This window comes from Pelobates fuscus, chromosome 2, assembly GCF_036172605.1.
Source record: "Pelobates fuscus isolate aPelFus1 chromosome 2, aPelFus1.pri, whole genome shotgun sequence".
NCBI classification, from domain to species: Eukaryota; Metazoa; Chordata; class Amphibia; order Anura; family Pelobatidae; genus Pelobates; species Pelobates fuscus.
In genome coordinates, this window is record NC_086318.1 from 19602768 (window position 1) to 19619896 (window position 17129).

The 17129-nt window shown below is 43.4% G+C and overlaps 1 protein-coding gene across 2 annotated transcripts in view; it reads right to left on the minus strand.

The window, feature by feature from the left end:
- Window positions 1-17129, minus strand: part of EFR3B (EFR3 homolog B) — a 188302-nt gene that overhangs the window by 97464 nt on the left and 73709 nt on the right. For both annotated transcript variants that reach the window (XM_063441984.1, XM_063441983.1), the window contains exon 2: window positions 2447-2523. In XM_063441984.1, the coding sequence (XP_063298054.1) occupies window positions 2447-2523 (77 nt within the window). The remainder of the gene's footprint in view (window positions 1-2446; window positions 2524-17129) is intronic.

The following is a 17129-nucleotide window of genomic DNA, read 5'->3' on the forward strand; positions in this document are numbered from 1 at the left end:
ACTAGGGTTCATAAACAAAGGGATTTAACTCCTAAATGGCAGGATTGATCAGTGAGGCTGCAGGGGCATGTTCTATACACCAAAACTGCTTCATTAAGCTAAAGTTGTTCAGGTGACTATAGTGTCCCTTTAATTTAAAAGCATCAAGTGGAAAAAAAGGTTCACATAAGTTATAGGTGGTTTTCAATGTTTTATGTAATGGTGTAATTTCCAGAAGGGACAGTTCCCCTTTAACAACGTAACTGTTAATGCTCCTGGTTATACAGCAGCTCCAAATTCCTGACATAAGTTAGGCCTGGAGAGCTCTTCATAGAAAGAATGCACCCCTGGGTGTTCGGTCTTACTAGCAAAACTAAGTAGGAGCCATCAAACTTTCTGACTCCACAATAATTTTGATTTATTAAAGGAAAAGCTGAGTTAAAATAAGAAATAACCAAACGTTGTTCTTAATCTGACATGTTTACTATATTCCTGCGAGGAGGTGTGCAGTGTATCCTATGATATTTATCCAGCCTAGCAGAAAATAGAATACAATCCTTCTCTCTTGTAATTACTGCTGTTAAGGTGGTTTCCAGGTTTCCTTGCCTATGGCGGCCAATCTGTCTATTGAGGAGTTTGCCTTCACCCCGCGGCTCACTATCATACAATGTTGTTTCGGGAATGAGCTTGTTGTCATGGCAATATAGCATTTGGAAATTACAAAAAAGCATCTTCCTTTATGTGCAGCTTTCGCTGAAATATTTAGTATCAAAATATTCACAACATAAATTGCTTTAGCTTCCCACTCCCTGAGAACCAACATAAAGACGTGTGTCCTTCGGACATCTCACAATCCCAAAATAAAGGCTTCTCCTCACTCTCCTCTACAAAATAAAATAAAATGTATCCCTCCCTGTCTCTTCATAGCAATACATTCAGAGTGGCTATCTAAAGGGACACTATAGTCACCAGAACAACTACAGCTTATTGAATTTGTTGTGGTGAGTAGAATCATAACCTTCAGGCTTTTTGCTGTAAACACTGTCTTTTCAGAGAAAATGCAGTGTTTACATTACAGCCTAATGATAATTCCACTGGCCACTCCTCAGATGGCTGCTAGAGGTTCCTCCTGGGGCAGTGCTGCACAGTGTGACTGACATTCATTGTCTCCATCCTCTGCATGCAGACACTGAACTTTCCTCATAGAGATTCATTGATTCAATTCATCTCTATGACAAGATGCTGATTGGCCAGGGCTGTGTTTGACTTGTGCTGGCTCTGCCCCTGAACTTCCTCCTTGACAGTCTCAGGCAATCCTATGGGGAAATATTGTGATTAGCTCAGACCACCACTTCTGATGATGTCAGCTAAGCAGGCAGTTAAGGGGCGGAGCCAGCAGCTGCAGACTTGAATACAAGTAAGATTGTACTATATTTATGGAGGTCCAGGGGGGATAGATGGTGTTTTTTACACTATAGGGTCAGGAATACATGTTTGTGTTTCTGACCCTATATCGTTTCTTTAAGCAACGTTCTGTACTCTAGATATTGTGGACTACACCTCCCATAGTGCTCTCGCAGCCATAATGCTCGCAGAGAATCATGAAAGGTGTAGTGCATAACATCTGGAGTGCCAAAGGTGGCCTACCCCTGCATTTAGAACAATGATGGATAACTTCTGGCAGTCAGTACCTGTGCATTATGGGAAATGTAGACATGGCAAATGTTAAACATTGCCTCCTTGTCACTGTGCCAGTCATAACCCTGGATCTGAATTCACCTGGACAAGAACACGGTCACAGGTCACTTTGCTAAAGTGTGAGTGGCTGAGTATTCAAAGTGATGGCCAAAAGTGATGTTTTCTGTATGATAACCGGGTCAGAAATGTGACATTTCCTTAATATTCACTTTCAGTTCCCAAAATTCACAGTTCATTGAATGGCCTTGTGATGGTGTTATTTAGTAACCGTGACTTGTTGGGGATTGCTTATTTTACAAATACAGTGTACTAACATTTGGTTTATTTGGTTAAACTTTGGTTTACATTTGTGTGGTTATTTACACTTTAATGTAAATTTAAGGCCACCATAGCTAAACTGTAAAACATTTTGACTTGGAGAATTTTCCTATTAGAACCACTAAATTTGCAATTTTCTGTTGACTTCCTGACAATTAAGTTTAATCAATATCTGTACATACAAGTAAAAAAAAATCTGCTCGATAAATATTGCAAATATTTCATAAACTGATAAGAAAAAATCACAAACAAGCAGTGTGTGTCTTATGACAATATACACCATGAAATGATGAATGATATTCTAATATATATGCTCAATAATGTATTATTTTTTGTGCATGCAAAATAACGTAAACATGCATTACATATTAAAGTGTTACTTCTCCTAACACTCATTATTAATTCAGATGTTTTATTATATTAGTGAGAGTTTTGTATCGGGAAATCTCACCTCGGAATCTTCGGGGAATATGTTATCCACGAGTCTCTTGTATCGAGGACGTAAGGCTCCACAGCAGCCGCACACACCTTAAATCAACAAAAAAACAAGCAATTAATTTAACAAAGAAACAATCACTATATCAACATGTTTCCATGCATTACAATACTTAGAATGTGTGCTCATTAGTATGGTAGTTAAGTGCAGTATATTCTAAGAACTTGGATTTTGTCTGAGACCGGAAGAGGTTCCAAAAATGAGGATTATAAAAAGAAAACAGTCCTCTTTTGATAATAGTAATGCGCTGCAGACTATGTTGGCGCTATACACATACTAAGACTAATGAGTGCTATAAAGCTGTCCCTCACTTTGCATGAATTCTCAGTTCTGTGGTTATGCCATACAAATACTTGTACTGCTCAATAGAGAACCCACGTGATGTCATATGAAAGGGGGTGGTGCCAAAGTATTAGACATAATAAAGAAAATAGTGTAAATGGCAAGGAATTAACACGGTTTATTTTCAGGGGTAGGTTGAGAGTCGCTATATTATATTAATACTACATCATCCAAATAATATGCTTTAGTGGTTTTTGCTCTGGGTGACCCAACACAATTCATTACCACTCCTATAAAGATCATATAATGATCCCGTGTGGCAAATGGCTTATATGGTTAAATGGTTAAGAAGCATTGAAAGCTGTTGTGAACAATGTAAGCAGTGAGGCACACAGCGTCCTCATTCATAAAATGGTGGTCTGAAGTCTGAAGGTGTAGCAAACGACATCATAACTGGCCCTGATAAAAAAAAGGAGCTAGAGATGGCTCATGGGAGACAAATATGGGTCATTAAGGACACAAATCTATTTATCTTACATAAAAGAGGCACTATAGGCACCATAACCACCACAGTGTAATGACTATCCCTACATGGTCAACAGTGCAAAAGGGCGGTGTATACATTGCTGCCTATGGCCACCTCTAATCTCTGTCACTCTGCATCCACTGAAGGGCATTCTAGGGATTGGTCCTGTAAACATTGCAGAGCCGACGGTCAGCATCTCCACGCTCTGCAATGAGATGCTGTACGCTCCCCATAGAGATGCACAGACTCAATGTATCTCTACAAGGAGATGCTGGCTGGCGCAGCAATGCGATTTCCTCCAGTTATGCACTAGCCTTGGATTGGATTGGCCGAGATCATTAGGATTGATAATCTCAGTCGGGGAGGTGGTCAGCTGTGGCGAGATTGGCGCACCAGGGGAGTAATGGTGAGTAACTGATCTTTTTTGTTTCTTTGTTCTAGGATGGTCCAATAATCCAGATAGTCAGGTAGGAATGTTGCATTCCTATTATAGAGTCCCTTTAACTACCAGTAGAAGGAGAGGAAACACAGCCATTTCTCTTTCTATCATTTTATTTAGGATCTTACAGAGATTAAAATGAATTGAAATAACAAGAGTTGAAGATACACCTTATCAGATGTGTCCAATACTGTGACTGCAACCCAGTCATCATGGACTCCTCAGAGTACAGATTTTAGGAATTTCCCAATTCAGATTCGAAGCGATATTTGCTGCCATTAGAAAACTAAGTAAACGTTCTAGAAACTGTGGCAGACCACATCTTATAGGCTTGCCGGCAGCTCATGTGGCCACTAATGATGTGTTTGTTGAGGACAAACCCGGGATGATGGAACAGAAACACAAACTTCGGAATCCGGTACCGATGGGAGGTGAGACATTGCTTGCCACAATGCAGTAAGATAAAGTCTTGAGATATGTATTGAGAACATCTAGGTTTGGCAAAAGCAGCACACAAACAGCCGCAAACTGCCATTTACGATTACAGTACAAAGGTTTGTAACATTCATGAAATCTATGTATCATTCCCTGTAAATGTTATAATTGTGTGCCTGTGTTAATTAAACCTTTTCGCCTGCAGTCATAAATTAAAGACATTCAGTGGAATTGCTTAAAAAAAAAACATTATTTTTATTATACAGCAGGCGCATGTTGTTACAAAATGTTTGTTGAAAATAATCATTTTTATTCCGACATAGTAACATTATTTTGGTCCGCTGCGTATCGCTGTGCGCCAGTACTGTTCCCACAGGTTAGTAAAGCAAAGAACCGGAAAAGAAATGGCTAATCTATATTGGATTCATCACACATACACAAAAATGATCTCTGTTCAGCGTCTTTGAAAACAGATCAGACGTTTGTGAGGAATTCTTAGAAATAGATTTCCATTGGTGTTATAAAATGTATTATGGTTGCAGCTTCATTAGACAGGGTGGCAGGCTGTGAATGGGGAGTCGATAGATTGTTCTATTCTTCATGCAGTGTGTGTAAACAAAAAATAACCAATGGGAATTATTTAAGTTTATTTATATCCTGAGAGTTCTCTCTTTGCATCACATGACTACAGGGTAGAAATAAAAGTGACCCGAAGTAAATACGAATGAGGTAACATTTGAGTTAAATGGACACTATAGGCACTGTAATTGCTTCATCTAATTAAAATGGTTATAGTGTCTGGAGTGTCCTGGCACTGTCCTTCCATTCAGTGTTGTAATGTTTTGATGCTCAGCAAGATTTCCCAGCTGCCCATCCTCTCTCAGCTGACTGGGTTAATTAGGAAGCACTAGACAGGGCAGCAATGGGCGGCTGTGATTTGCTAAGACTGTCAGCTGACTGCATTCAGCCTATCACAGCGGCCATTGCTGGCAAGAATAGGTATGGCTAGAAGGAAGTGTGTAATCTCTGCCTTAGTCACACCTCCAGTGGGGGCCGGGCTGTTGATGGTCAGGTACCCTCATTTAATGTTAAACTGCTTGAAACTGGTTTAACACCGAATACAGGGACAGTGCCAGGAACCCCAGGCACTATAACCACTTCAATTAGAGGAAATGGTTATAGTCCCTACAGTGTCCTTTTAACCCCTTAAGGACCAAACTTCTGGAATAAAAGGGAATCATGACAAGTCACACATGTCATGTGTCCTTAAGGGGTTAAACACTGCCTATAAACAATTAATGGAACACTGTTTGCACCAGCACAACAATTGCACTTGATAGGTTTGGGCCACATCAATGCCGTATTTTTTACAATATGTTCAAATATCTTTAATTTTATATTTTTTTAAGGTTTAGCAGCTTTGCATCGTTCTATACTGCATCCCCTCATCCATGCCTCCCTTTATCAGTGTATCTCAGCGTGAGCAGAAAGACGGAAGAATTTACAAAAGAGGTGTGTATTCAGTGACAAGGACGGTCTTCTTATCTATATCGTATTGCGAAGAGATGCTAAGGAAAGGGGGGGATAATAAGGGGACAGTGATTGGCTGTGGGCCAGAGTCATGTCAGCATCTCAGAAACAGTGTGACTTCATTTCCAAACACTGAAGTGGTGATGGTGGAATAACCCTTTCATAAAGAGGCAAATATATCGTAAAATAAGCATAATGAGATAAGACTTGCTTGTACCTCCCAGCCATCTCAAACCTGCCGAGACTGTCCTAATTTGGGACCTTATTACCCAAAAGAGAGACCCCAAAAAGTGAGTTTGATTTTAATTTCACTTTAAAAGTGTCTTTACAAGTAAACGCTATACAATGTGTCACAGCTTCCATACAATCTCATGGCTTGCTAAATGGCTAGTTATCTGCCAGGAATGGCTGGTATCACATTACACTCCCAGCACAGCTTGAGATACTGTCTGTCTCTCGGGAACAGGTCACAGGGGACGAGATACCGAGCACTGCACACCACGGGGACAAAAGGACAACTCCAGATTCTATTATTACATGAATGTATCCTAGGATATCAAACCACAACAGGTCCGTTGCTAGCCTGCTATATCAACACATTCTGTGTTTAACTCCAATCCCCTCCTAATATATACATATATATAATTCATGGAGAGGGATAGAGACATTCTCATAAGCTTCATATTAAAATACACAGAGGCAATACATAATTAATGGCTCTGTAATTTATCTGTGGCTTATTCTATTGAACCTTTTAAAATTCGGAAGCTCAAGGTGGGGGATGTTTCTTCAATTACTTTACTTTTAAGTTTTATTAAAAGTTTAATAAATTCAGGGTTCTGGTATTTCTTTTTTGGAAACGCATTATATTGAGTTCTAGGACAGTCAATACAGACATTTATTAAAAGAACTCTATAGACCACTTCATCTCTTTCGGTCCTGTAGAGACCACATCAATCAGGTGACCCCATTCTTGTACTTTTTGGGGTTGCCGGAGGTATGTGGACCAACCAGATTGCACATAAACATGTTTAAAGTCACATTACACCGTTTTCATTCCCCTGGATTGGTTTTGTACTAGTACCCGATTAGAGTATTGTTATTCTTGGAGCTTGATTTTCTGGTTTGACCTGGTCTCTGGATTTTGTGTAGCTCTGTAACTCTGACCTGGCTTGTTTACATGCTATCTGAATATCTGTTATGCTGACCCGGCTAGTTATTCAGTTTATCAGTTTATTTGTAATCCTGACCTTGGCTTGTACACCAATTTTGACTATTTAAGCCCGGCCACTCTAAGGTCCGGTAATACATCTGTTCTGTCTTCTCTGTCGGCTGTCCCAGGTTTTGTGTTTTTGGTTATACTCACCTTGACACGTTGCTACGGAAAACATTGTCGTTCTGCAGAAACAGCAATATTTACTTTGCAGGGCAGTGGCGTACTAAGGGGGGGGCGGGGGGGGCGGCCCGCCCCGGGTGCCCGCCCCGGGTGCCACTGACTAGGGGGGTGCCATGACGTCCAGTGTCATGTGTCACCCCCCATCATTACGCTGCGGCGGCTGCGCACAGCCACAGCACCTTTGCGGCCCGGCAGGACTTACTTCCAGGATGAGAAGGGGGAGGAGTGTTGTGGGCCGCGGCGTCGCGCAACGTGATGACGTCGTGCGCAGCGCCGTCAGCCCGCCTTCACGGAACTATCCAGCGGAAGGATCCAATATCCGGGCGGTGAGGCACCCAGTCGGTCAAGGCATCATCAAAATGTAAGTAGTCATTTTATGTGATGGGGCTAAATTAATTAAAGGGGGGGTGGATAATGGCCATTAAAGAATTAAAGGGGAGGGAGGTTTAATTAAAGGAGTGAGGATTAATTAAGGGGGTGTATTAAGGGGGGTGTGAATTAATTAAGGGGGCTGTATTAATTAAGGGGGAGTGAGGATTAATTAAGGGGGTATTATGAGGGGTATGGATTAATTAAGGGGGTGTATTAATTAAGGGGGTGTGGGTTAATTAAGGGGGCTGTATTAATTAGGGGGGAGTGAGGATTAATTAAGGGGGGTGTATTAATTAAGGGGGGAGTGAGGATTAATTAAGGGGGTGTATTAATTAAGGGGGGAGTGAGGATTAATTAAGGGGGGGTGTATTAATTAAGGGGGTGTATTAATTAAGGGGGTGTATTAATTAAGGGGGGTGTATAAATTAAAGGGGGTGTGGATTAATTAAGGGGGGTGTATTAATTAAGGGGGGAGTGAGGATTAATTAAGGGGGTGGATTAATTAAGGGCGGTGTGGATTAATTAAGGGGGCTGTATTAATTAAGGGGGGTGTGGATTAATTAAGGGGGCTGTATTAATTAAGGGGGGAGTGAGGATTAATTAAGGGGGTGTATTAATTAAGGGGGGTGTGGATTAATTAAGGGGGTGTATTAATTAAGGGGGGTGTGGATTAATTAAGGGGGGTGTATTAATTAAGAGGGGAGTGAGGATTAATTAAGGGGGTGTATTAATTAAGGGGGTGTGGATCAATTAAGGGGGCTGTATTAATTAAGGGGGAGTGAGGATTAATTAAGGCGGGTGTATTAATTAAGGCAGTGTGGATTAATTAAGGGGTGTGTTTTAAGTGGGTGTGGATTAATTAAGAGGGCTGTATTAAGGGGGGAGTGAGGATTAATTAAGGGGGTGTATTAATTAAGGGGTGTGTGGATTAATTAAGGGGGTGTATTAATTAAGGGGGTGTATTAATTAAGGGGGGTGTCTTAATTAAGGGGGGAGTGAGGATTAATTAAGGGGGTGTATTAATTAAGGGGTGTGTGGATTAATTAAGGGGGGTGTATTAATTAAGGGGGGTGTGGATTAATTAAGGGGGGTGTATTAATTAAGGGGGGAGTGAGGATTAATTAAGGGGGTGTATTAATTAAGGGGGGTGTGGATTAATTAAGGGGGTGTTTTAAGGGTGGTGGATTAATTAAGGGGGTTGTATTAATTAAGGGGGGTGTGGATTAATTAAGGAGGGTGTATTAATTAAGGGGGGAGTGAGGATTAATTAAGGGGGTATATTAATTAAGGGGGGTGTGGATTAATTAAGGGGGCTGTATTAATTAAGGGGGAGTGAGGATTAATTAAGGGGGGTGTATTTAAGGCAGTGAGGATTAATTAAGGGGGTGTTTTAAGGGGGTGTGGATTAATTAAGGGGGCTGTATTAATTAAGGGGGGAGTGAGGATTAATTAAGGGGGTGTATTAATTAAGGGGGGTGTGGATTAATTAAGGGGGTGTATTAATTAAGGGGGGAGTGAGTATTAATTAAGGGGGTGTATTAATTAAGGGGGGTGTGGATTAATTAAGGGGGCTGTATTAATTAAGGGGGGTGTGGATTAATTAAAGGGGGTGTATTAATTAAGGGGCAGTGAGGATTTATTAAGGGGGGTGTATTAATTAAGGGGGGTGTATTAAGGGGTGTGTGGATTAATTAATGGGGGTGTATTAATTAAGGGGGTTGTGGATTAATTAATGGGGGTGTATTAATTAAGGGGGTTGTGGATTAATTAAGGGGGGTGTATTAATTAAGGGGGGTGTGGATTAATTAAAGGGGGCTGTGGATTAAAGAATTAAAGGGGGAGGTTTAAATAATGGGGGTGCAGGGTTTTTTTGATTAAGGGGGTTGCAGTATTCTATTTATTAAGGGAGGATGTGCACTGCAGATTTTTGTTTTTTTGTTAAGGGGGTGTGCAGGGTTTTTATAAGGGGGGTGTGCAGGGTTTTTATAAGGGGGGTGTGCAGGTTTTTTGTTATTAAGAGGGGTTGTGCACGTTTTTGTTTTTTATTAAGGGGGTGTGCAGGGTTTTTTATTAAGGGGTGTGCAGGATTTTTATGTGTAGGGAGTGAATGAAATTTATGTGATCGGGGTGCAGGGTTTTTATGTGTAGGGAGTGTATGAAATTTATGTGATCGGGGTGCAGGGTTTTTATATGAAGGGCGAGACAAGGGGCTTTGTAGAAAGGAGCAGGGCAGTTCTCACCAGCCCCTTTCTACAAAAGCACTGGTCTTCCCCCTTCTACAAAACTGGCGCATTTTACAAATGTTACAAGCAGTTTACAAATTTGTGCAATAAATATTATTGAAAACATTGAAAAAAATGTGGGTGTTTTCTTACATTTTTATTATGGGGGGGGGGGGGGAGCAGGGGGGTGCCACACTCAGGGTCCGCCCCGGGTGCCAAATGCTCTAGGTACGCCCCTGTTGCAGGGTTAACATGATGTCTTCCAGGCCACCACTAGAGGCGCTTCTCCAGCAATAGCCAAGTCAAACTCTCTATTCCAATGAGAGGGGCTCACGGAGACCATTTGATTGTTGCAGGGTCACGTTTTGCTGCACATACGCACTAGCCTCCAAATGCATCCCAAACGAGACTGAAGTAGTCAACCAAGGAGGTGCAGCAGCAGAGAGACCAGCTTGCAGCAGGACCCAAGATAAGTAGAACATACTTTTTAAATGCCTGCACACCTACATTGATAGGGGAACACAATAGTGTTATGAATACATACAGTGTTTCCCCTAAAATAAGACCAGATCTTATATTAATTTCCCCCCCCGAAAAACACACTAGGGCTTATTTTTGGGGGATATCTTATTTCACGCATGCGCTAGAAAGCAGGTCGAACATAGACCAGTTTAATAGTGGATGGAATCCCGCAAATCTATGTTCAGGGAAACTTTCCCGAACAAAGATTAGTTCACTCGCGAATGTAATCACGCAAATCTATGCTCGGGAAAACTTCCCCGAACATAGATTAGCTTACTGGCGACAAGGGCTCGTTTTTCGGGGTGGGACTTGTTATGAGTGTTATGAGCATCCCCAAAAATAAGCTAGCTAGGGCTTATTTTCGGGGTATGTCTTATTTTCAGGGAAACTGAGTTCCCAATGTTATAGTGTTCCTTTAATAACATGCTAGTCCAAAAGAGAAAGTTTGCCAGTTCAGAGTCAAGAAGGATTGTACGCCATTATTGTTCTGTTGCACCGATGACATTAAAATTAGCTGATGTGTTTTTATTTTATCATTTAATATGTCACTATATATATAGCACTATATAACAACGTCCCCTCAAAAACAACTTTACTTGTGTACTATCCCAAATCCCTATGGGTTTACCTAAAGAGAATACAATATATTGAATTGAATGTACTGGGACACTTCAAACACAATGTACTGCTAGAAAACAAACAAAAATGATAAACTTTTTGCCATAAATACTTCTTCCGAATGTTATTTATTATTCTTGCAATAGTGCCACTAGAATATAAAAGTCATTTATTCTATTCTTTCCCATCAGTTCATACAGCAGGAATGCGCCCAAGTGGAAAAGCCAAGTCCTAAAATATCCCTCTTCCATGTATTACATTGATTCTGTTTACAATATTTTACATCCCTCCAGGACCTCGCATGTAAAACCTCTTACAGAGTGCACAATAACTCAGGGCTGTATATTTCTGTTCAGAATCCCAGGACAAACATTCCCAGTGCAGAGGGAGCCAGAGGGACTGGTACTTGCTGTGTATTGGGCATTTGGAGAGCTTGTCGCTATCACTTACATTCAGTAGTCAAATTGTGAATCCTTGCTGAAAATGGTTTCAGAAATCTAAAAAAATAGAGAAAATTACATGGGGCTTATTTACTAAAACTGCAACTGTAGCAAATCTATACTGGAAAGGCAAAGTCTAGGCTAAAAACACCAAGCTGTTTCAGTAAAATGAGAGGTTTTTAAAGATGAAAAAAAAAAGAAAGGAATGGAGTAAAGAATTTCCATGGTCTACTTAATCAACCTGACCACACCTCCCAAGCGTCGGGTCAGACCAAATCTGTCTGGTCCAGTCCGGCGGTCCGGATTTTGTTCCCTAGTGTTCTTGAGCATTACAGCTGAATACCAGCATGAGACCATCATTAGACTGTGTAGAACTTCACTCGAGTTCTTTGCTGGACACCAGGGAACAGTCCCTTAAACAGCAAGCATAGTGCGAGCCCATCATTAGACGTGCTATGCTCAGGGAACTAGGACTGAAGCAGGCAGCTTGTCGATTCTATAGGTGGATACGCCCCCATTCCTGGTGGGTCCGCCACCGTTGACTGGAGCAAGTGACACAAATTTCTCTACTGGCCCATCGGTCAGAGTCCAAATAAAAAGTATCACACAGCGATCGAAATACAGTCTGCGGAGGATATTCATCAAAGTGTTCTGAAAAGTAATGGTTAAACTCCGTCATTATTCTGATTGTGTTTATTAAAAAGATCTGTATGCTATTCTTGTTGGGGACAGTTTCCTGGTGTCATTAAAAGCGGGACACCAGGGAACATAGTCAGGACAACTGGACAGGATGCTAAAATCATGACTGTCTTGCTAAAATTGGACAGGTTGGAAGGCATACATGTGCAGGCTTGCGACCTAATCACACCATAACCAAACCACCCAAAACCTGCTTGGCTGCCTCCACAGTCCTGGGGTCTTGGCAAGGCTTCAGAGCCACATTACAGAAAACCTGAAAACATGCCAATGCCATATTGACATCTTTGTCCAAGAAAGCCCTGTCAGAGTGAGCAGAACCAGCAGCCATGGTCACAGAGGATCACCGTGAAATATGCAAAGTTGGGTCCATACATCCATAAATCCATATATTGTTAGAAATGTTCTTCAAAGAAAATCTGGGACACTAGAAAAACCTAATTAAAATGCACCTGTAAGGAAACCTGGAACACATGTGAGTCTTGTGATAACTGTGTGCTTTTCATTATCAGGTCCAGGCAGTTTATTCTCTCATGCTTTGAGAATATGAAATGCAAATATTTGGATTCAGTCTGTTATATATTTAAAAAAAAAAGATTTGACATTCTTTAATTTTTTTTTCTTTGTTTTTTTGTGTGGGGGCTGAGCAAACAGATGGCTTTAGATGGCCTAACTAATTGAAATCAATTTGAATTCTGAAATTTAGCCCAACATTTTGTTTGAATTAATGGTAACCTATAGCCCCAACAATAACAATAGTTTTTTGGGGGACAATATGTTCCCAATTGCTCTGACATCTGTCCACCCTCCTCTGCCAACGTAAATTGAAGAATGATTTTATATAGCTCGTTTCCAGAGTCAAGACTCCTCCACTGCATCGACCTACCCTGTCTCTGTCTTCATCAGCATGAATGCCGACCTCTTCTGCTATCTCTTGGAGATGCATTGGGCAGGAGATAGGCTTGTGTGCAGGGGAGGGCTGGCAGCCTTAGGCCTGGGGGGCAAAACCAGTCAAGTGGCCCATTGCGCCACCAAATCAGTTCACCATCCATGCCCACCTTTTTCTGGTTTTATAACGGATATTGATGTAATGCTAATCAGTAGCTCTTTGCCATACCCGCTCCTTCACGGCTCTGACTTTCAATGTTGTCAGAGCACAGGCTGAGAATCTCTGAGCCTGTGCTCTGACTCAGTAACTGAGCGCCGGAACCACGAGGGAGAGGATATGATCTGACTGCACCTACTGCTGGTGCGCACCAGTGGACCACCAGCGAATCGTTTAAATTAAATATGCTGGTGTACCCAACTTGTGAGCTGTGTTGGCCGCCGGGCGCCTCTGTGGTCATGGCACCCTGCGTGACCGCACAGCTTGCCCACCCCAACGGCTGGCCCTGCTGACACACACTGATGTTACTACTTAGACATCCCTCAATATTAATACAGAGATGAGAGTAAACACAAATAAACTGTGGAAACTAGAGCTGATCCCCCCCAAATTTATAAAGGTTTGCTTAGAGGATTTATTCAAGATTAAATCATGCCTCCTCCTCTCTCCCCCATGCGCTGCTCTGTAGGCTGGGAGGAAATGAAGAGTAATCACAGTCTCCCAGCACAATGCCACCTGTGGCTGCATGGGGAACAGCTGTTTAATGTAATGCTTGCAGGACGGCCAGCTGCCGCAGAACCTCTTTGTTTCCGTCTCTGCAAAGGGCTCCAGGCACTGCTTGTTGTGAGTGTGAGCCACTGTAAATTAGGGGCAGAGGGCACTTGCACTGCGGTCAAGACGGGTCTGGGCAGGAGGAGAGTGCAGTGCAATCAGTGCACTCCCCTCCTGTGGGTCACCAGTAGACTGGTGCACCTGCCCAGGATCAGAGCCGGTGCAAGGATTTTTGCCGCCCTAGACAAAATATAAATTTGCCGCCCCCCCCCATGTGACATCACAATGCCCCACCCGTATGATCTGCCATATGAACTAACGCCAGTGCTGCACACAGTGTGTGTTTACATTAAAAAGCCTGCAGGGACCAGCTATAGACACCAGAACCACTTCATTAAGCTATAGTGTCCCTTTAATGTGAGGTAAATTATAGATTAGTGTCAATAATAATATACTAGATTGCCTACTTACAATTAGATGAGGATGATGATGGGCTGCAGTTTGGCTCCACTGGTCTGGTGTAGAACAGGACCTCTGGAGGCTGTTTGCAACTGTGGTCACAAAATTCAACGTTCTGGGAGAATTGGAAGCAGCTCCATTTTTTGGGGGCCTCTTACACATCTCAAGGTCTGGGCTCCAGTGCCTGACGGTGAGTATGCCCATAAGGCCCACTCATAAGTCCACTTGTATGTTCCACCCACCCATGAGCTCGCTCACAGGGAGTGGAGTGTGTAGGGGATGTGTTATGTGTTATCTAATATGTGTGCTTATGGTATGTAGTGTATAGGGATACCAGTTTGTGCAGGTGATGCAGTGTGTTTGTGTGTAGTGGAAGCAGTGTGTATTTGTGTATAAGGGATGTATTATGTGTTTCTGGTTGTGTGTGAGGGATGCATTGTGTGAATCTGTGTTTGTATGCATAAGGGATGCAAGGTGTGTGTCTGTATGTGTGTGCATTGAGTGTAAGAGATGCATTGTGTTTCTGTGTGTATGTAAGAAAAACAGTGTGTGTGTTTGCATGTGTGTGTAAGGGTTTGCATTGTATGTTTCTGTGTATGTGTGCAAATGATGCATTGTCTTTGTGTGTAAGGGTTGCATTGTGTGTGTGTGTAATGGATGCATTGTGTGTTTCTCTGTGTGTAAGGGAAGCATGTTCTGTTTCTGTGTATGTATAGGGATGCATTGTGTGTTTCTGTGTATGTATAGGGATGCATTGTGTTTCTGTGTATGTATAGGGATGCATTGTGTGTGTGTGTGTGTGTGTGCGTAGTGTTAAAGAGCTCCCTGTCTTGCCCCCTGTCCTATAGAGCTGTCCCTTCTGTCCCTTAGAGCTCTCCTCTGCCCCTTAGTGGTCTCTCCTCTCCCCCACCCTCCCCTAGCGGTCTCTTCTCACACTCACCCACCCTCCCTGTGCTCTTCTCATCCCCCCTCCACCCTCCCTGTGTTCTTCTCACTCCTCCCTCTGTGTGTTCTCACCCCCCGTGTTCTTCTAACCCCCCTCCTCCCTGTGTTCTTCTTACTCCCCCCCTTGTTCTTCTTACCCCTTCTTCTTACCCTCCTCCCTCTTCTTACCCCTTCCTTCTTCTTCTTACCCCTTCCTTCTTCTTCTTACCCCTTCCTTCTTCTTCTTACCCCTTCCTTCTTCTTCTTACCCCCCTTCTTCTTCTTACCCCCTTCTTCTTCTTCTTACCCCCTTCTTCTTCTTACCCCCTTCTTCTTTTTACTCCCCCCTCTTCTTCTTACTCCCCCCTCTTCTTCTTACCCCCTTCTTCTTCTTACTCCCCCCTCTTCTTCTTACCCCCTTCTTCTTTTTACTCCCCCCTCTTCTTCTTACTCCCCCTTCTTCTTCTTACCCCCTCTTCTTCTTACCCCCTTCTTCTAATTACTCCCCACTCTTGTTCTTACTCCCCCCTTCTTCTTCTTACCCCCCTCTTTTTCTTATCTCCCCTTCTTCTTACTCCCCCCTGTTATTATCCCCCTCCCCTCTTCTTACTCCCTCTCTTCCCTCTTCTTACTCCCCCCGCCCCTCTTACTCCCCCTCCCCTCTTCTTACTCCCCCCTCCCCTCTTCTTACTCCCCCCTCTTCTTACTCTCCCCCCTCCCCTTTTCTTACTCTCCCCCTCCCCTTTTCTTACTCTCCCCCCCTCCCCTCTTTTTACTCTCCCCTCCTCCCCTCTTTTTACTCTCCCCCCTCCCCTCTTTTTACTCTCCCCCTCCCCTCTTTATACTCTCCCCCCCTCCCCTCTTTATACTCTCCCCCCTCCCCTCTTTTTACTCTCCCCCCTCCCCTCTTCTTACTCTCCCCCCTTCCCTCTTTTTACTCTCCCCCCTCCCCTCTTTATACTCTCCCCCTCCCCTCTTTTTACTCTCCCCCCTCCCCTCTTCTTACTCTCCCCCTCCCCTTTTCTTACTCTCCCCCCTCCCCTTTTCTTACTCCCCCCCTCCCCTCTTTTTACTCTCCCCCCTCCCCTCTTTTTACTCTCCCCCTCCCCTCTTTTTACTCTCCCCCCTCCCCTCTTTATACTCTCCCCCCCTCCCCTCTTTTTACTCTTCCCCCCTCCCCTCTTCTTACTCTCCCCCCCTCCCCTCTTCTTACTCTCCCCCCCCTCCCCTCTTCTTACTCTCCCCCCCTTCTTCTTACCCCCTCCCCTGTAGGTGGCCGAGCTGCACTCCGGTCCGCGGTCCCGGCCGGAGTGACAGGAAGGTGCTCAGTGTGCACCTTCCTGTCAGTCCGGCCGGGTACAGGAAACAGAAACTCCTGTTCCGCGCGGAACAGGGGTTTCTGTTTCCTGTACCCGGCCGGACTGACAGGAAGTGCACACTCAGTGCACTTTCCTATCACTCCGGCCGGGACCGCGGACCGGAGACCAGCTCGGCCACCTACAGGGGAGGGGAGGGAGGGGAGAATCTGTTCTGCAGCCGCCTGAGCGCTCTTTACAGAGCGCTCGGCGGCTGCAGCATTTAAAGGGCCGGCCCGCCGCGGCCGGTCCTAAAAGAATTTCGGGCGGCCTGGGGGGCAATTGCCTCCCTGCCCCCCGGCCCAGCCCGCCCCTGCTTGTGTGGTGCTCCACCAATCAATCGCTGCTCACTTGGTTCTGGAGGAGGAAGTGTCTCTAGTAGCTATTAGGTAGACAGTCACTAGAGGAGTATTTGATTCTTCAATGTAAACATTGCTGTTTCTACTAAATGGCAAAGTTTTAAATCGAAGGGTTAAAATTATAGGAACACTGCAGCTACACCACTTTTTTGAGTTTAAGTGGTCTTCATGGCTTTAGTGGTGCTTTAATTCTGAATTCCTGATTCGCCACAATTGAAATTTCTAATTGTATTCTAAATCATCACAAAGTATGCATTTTTTTTTTTTTTTTAAACTGTCACTACAACAAACTTTTTCAGTAAATACATCCTTTTTATGGGGTGGGTGGGGAATGATGTGCGGTTTAATGGCCTAATTGTTTCTTAACTCAATGGAACTCATTTTATTGACCTCATAAGACAGAACG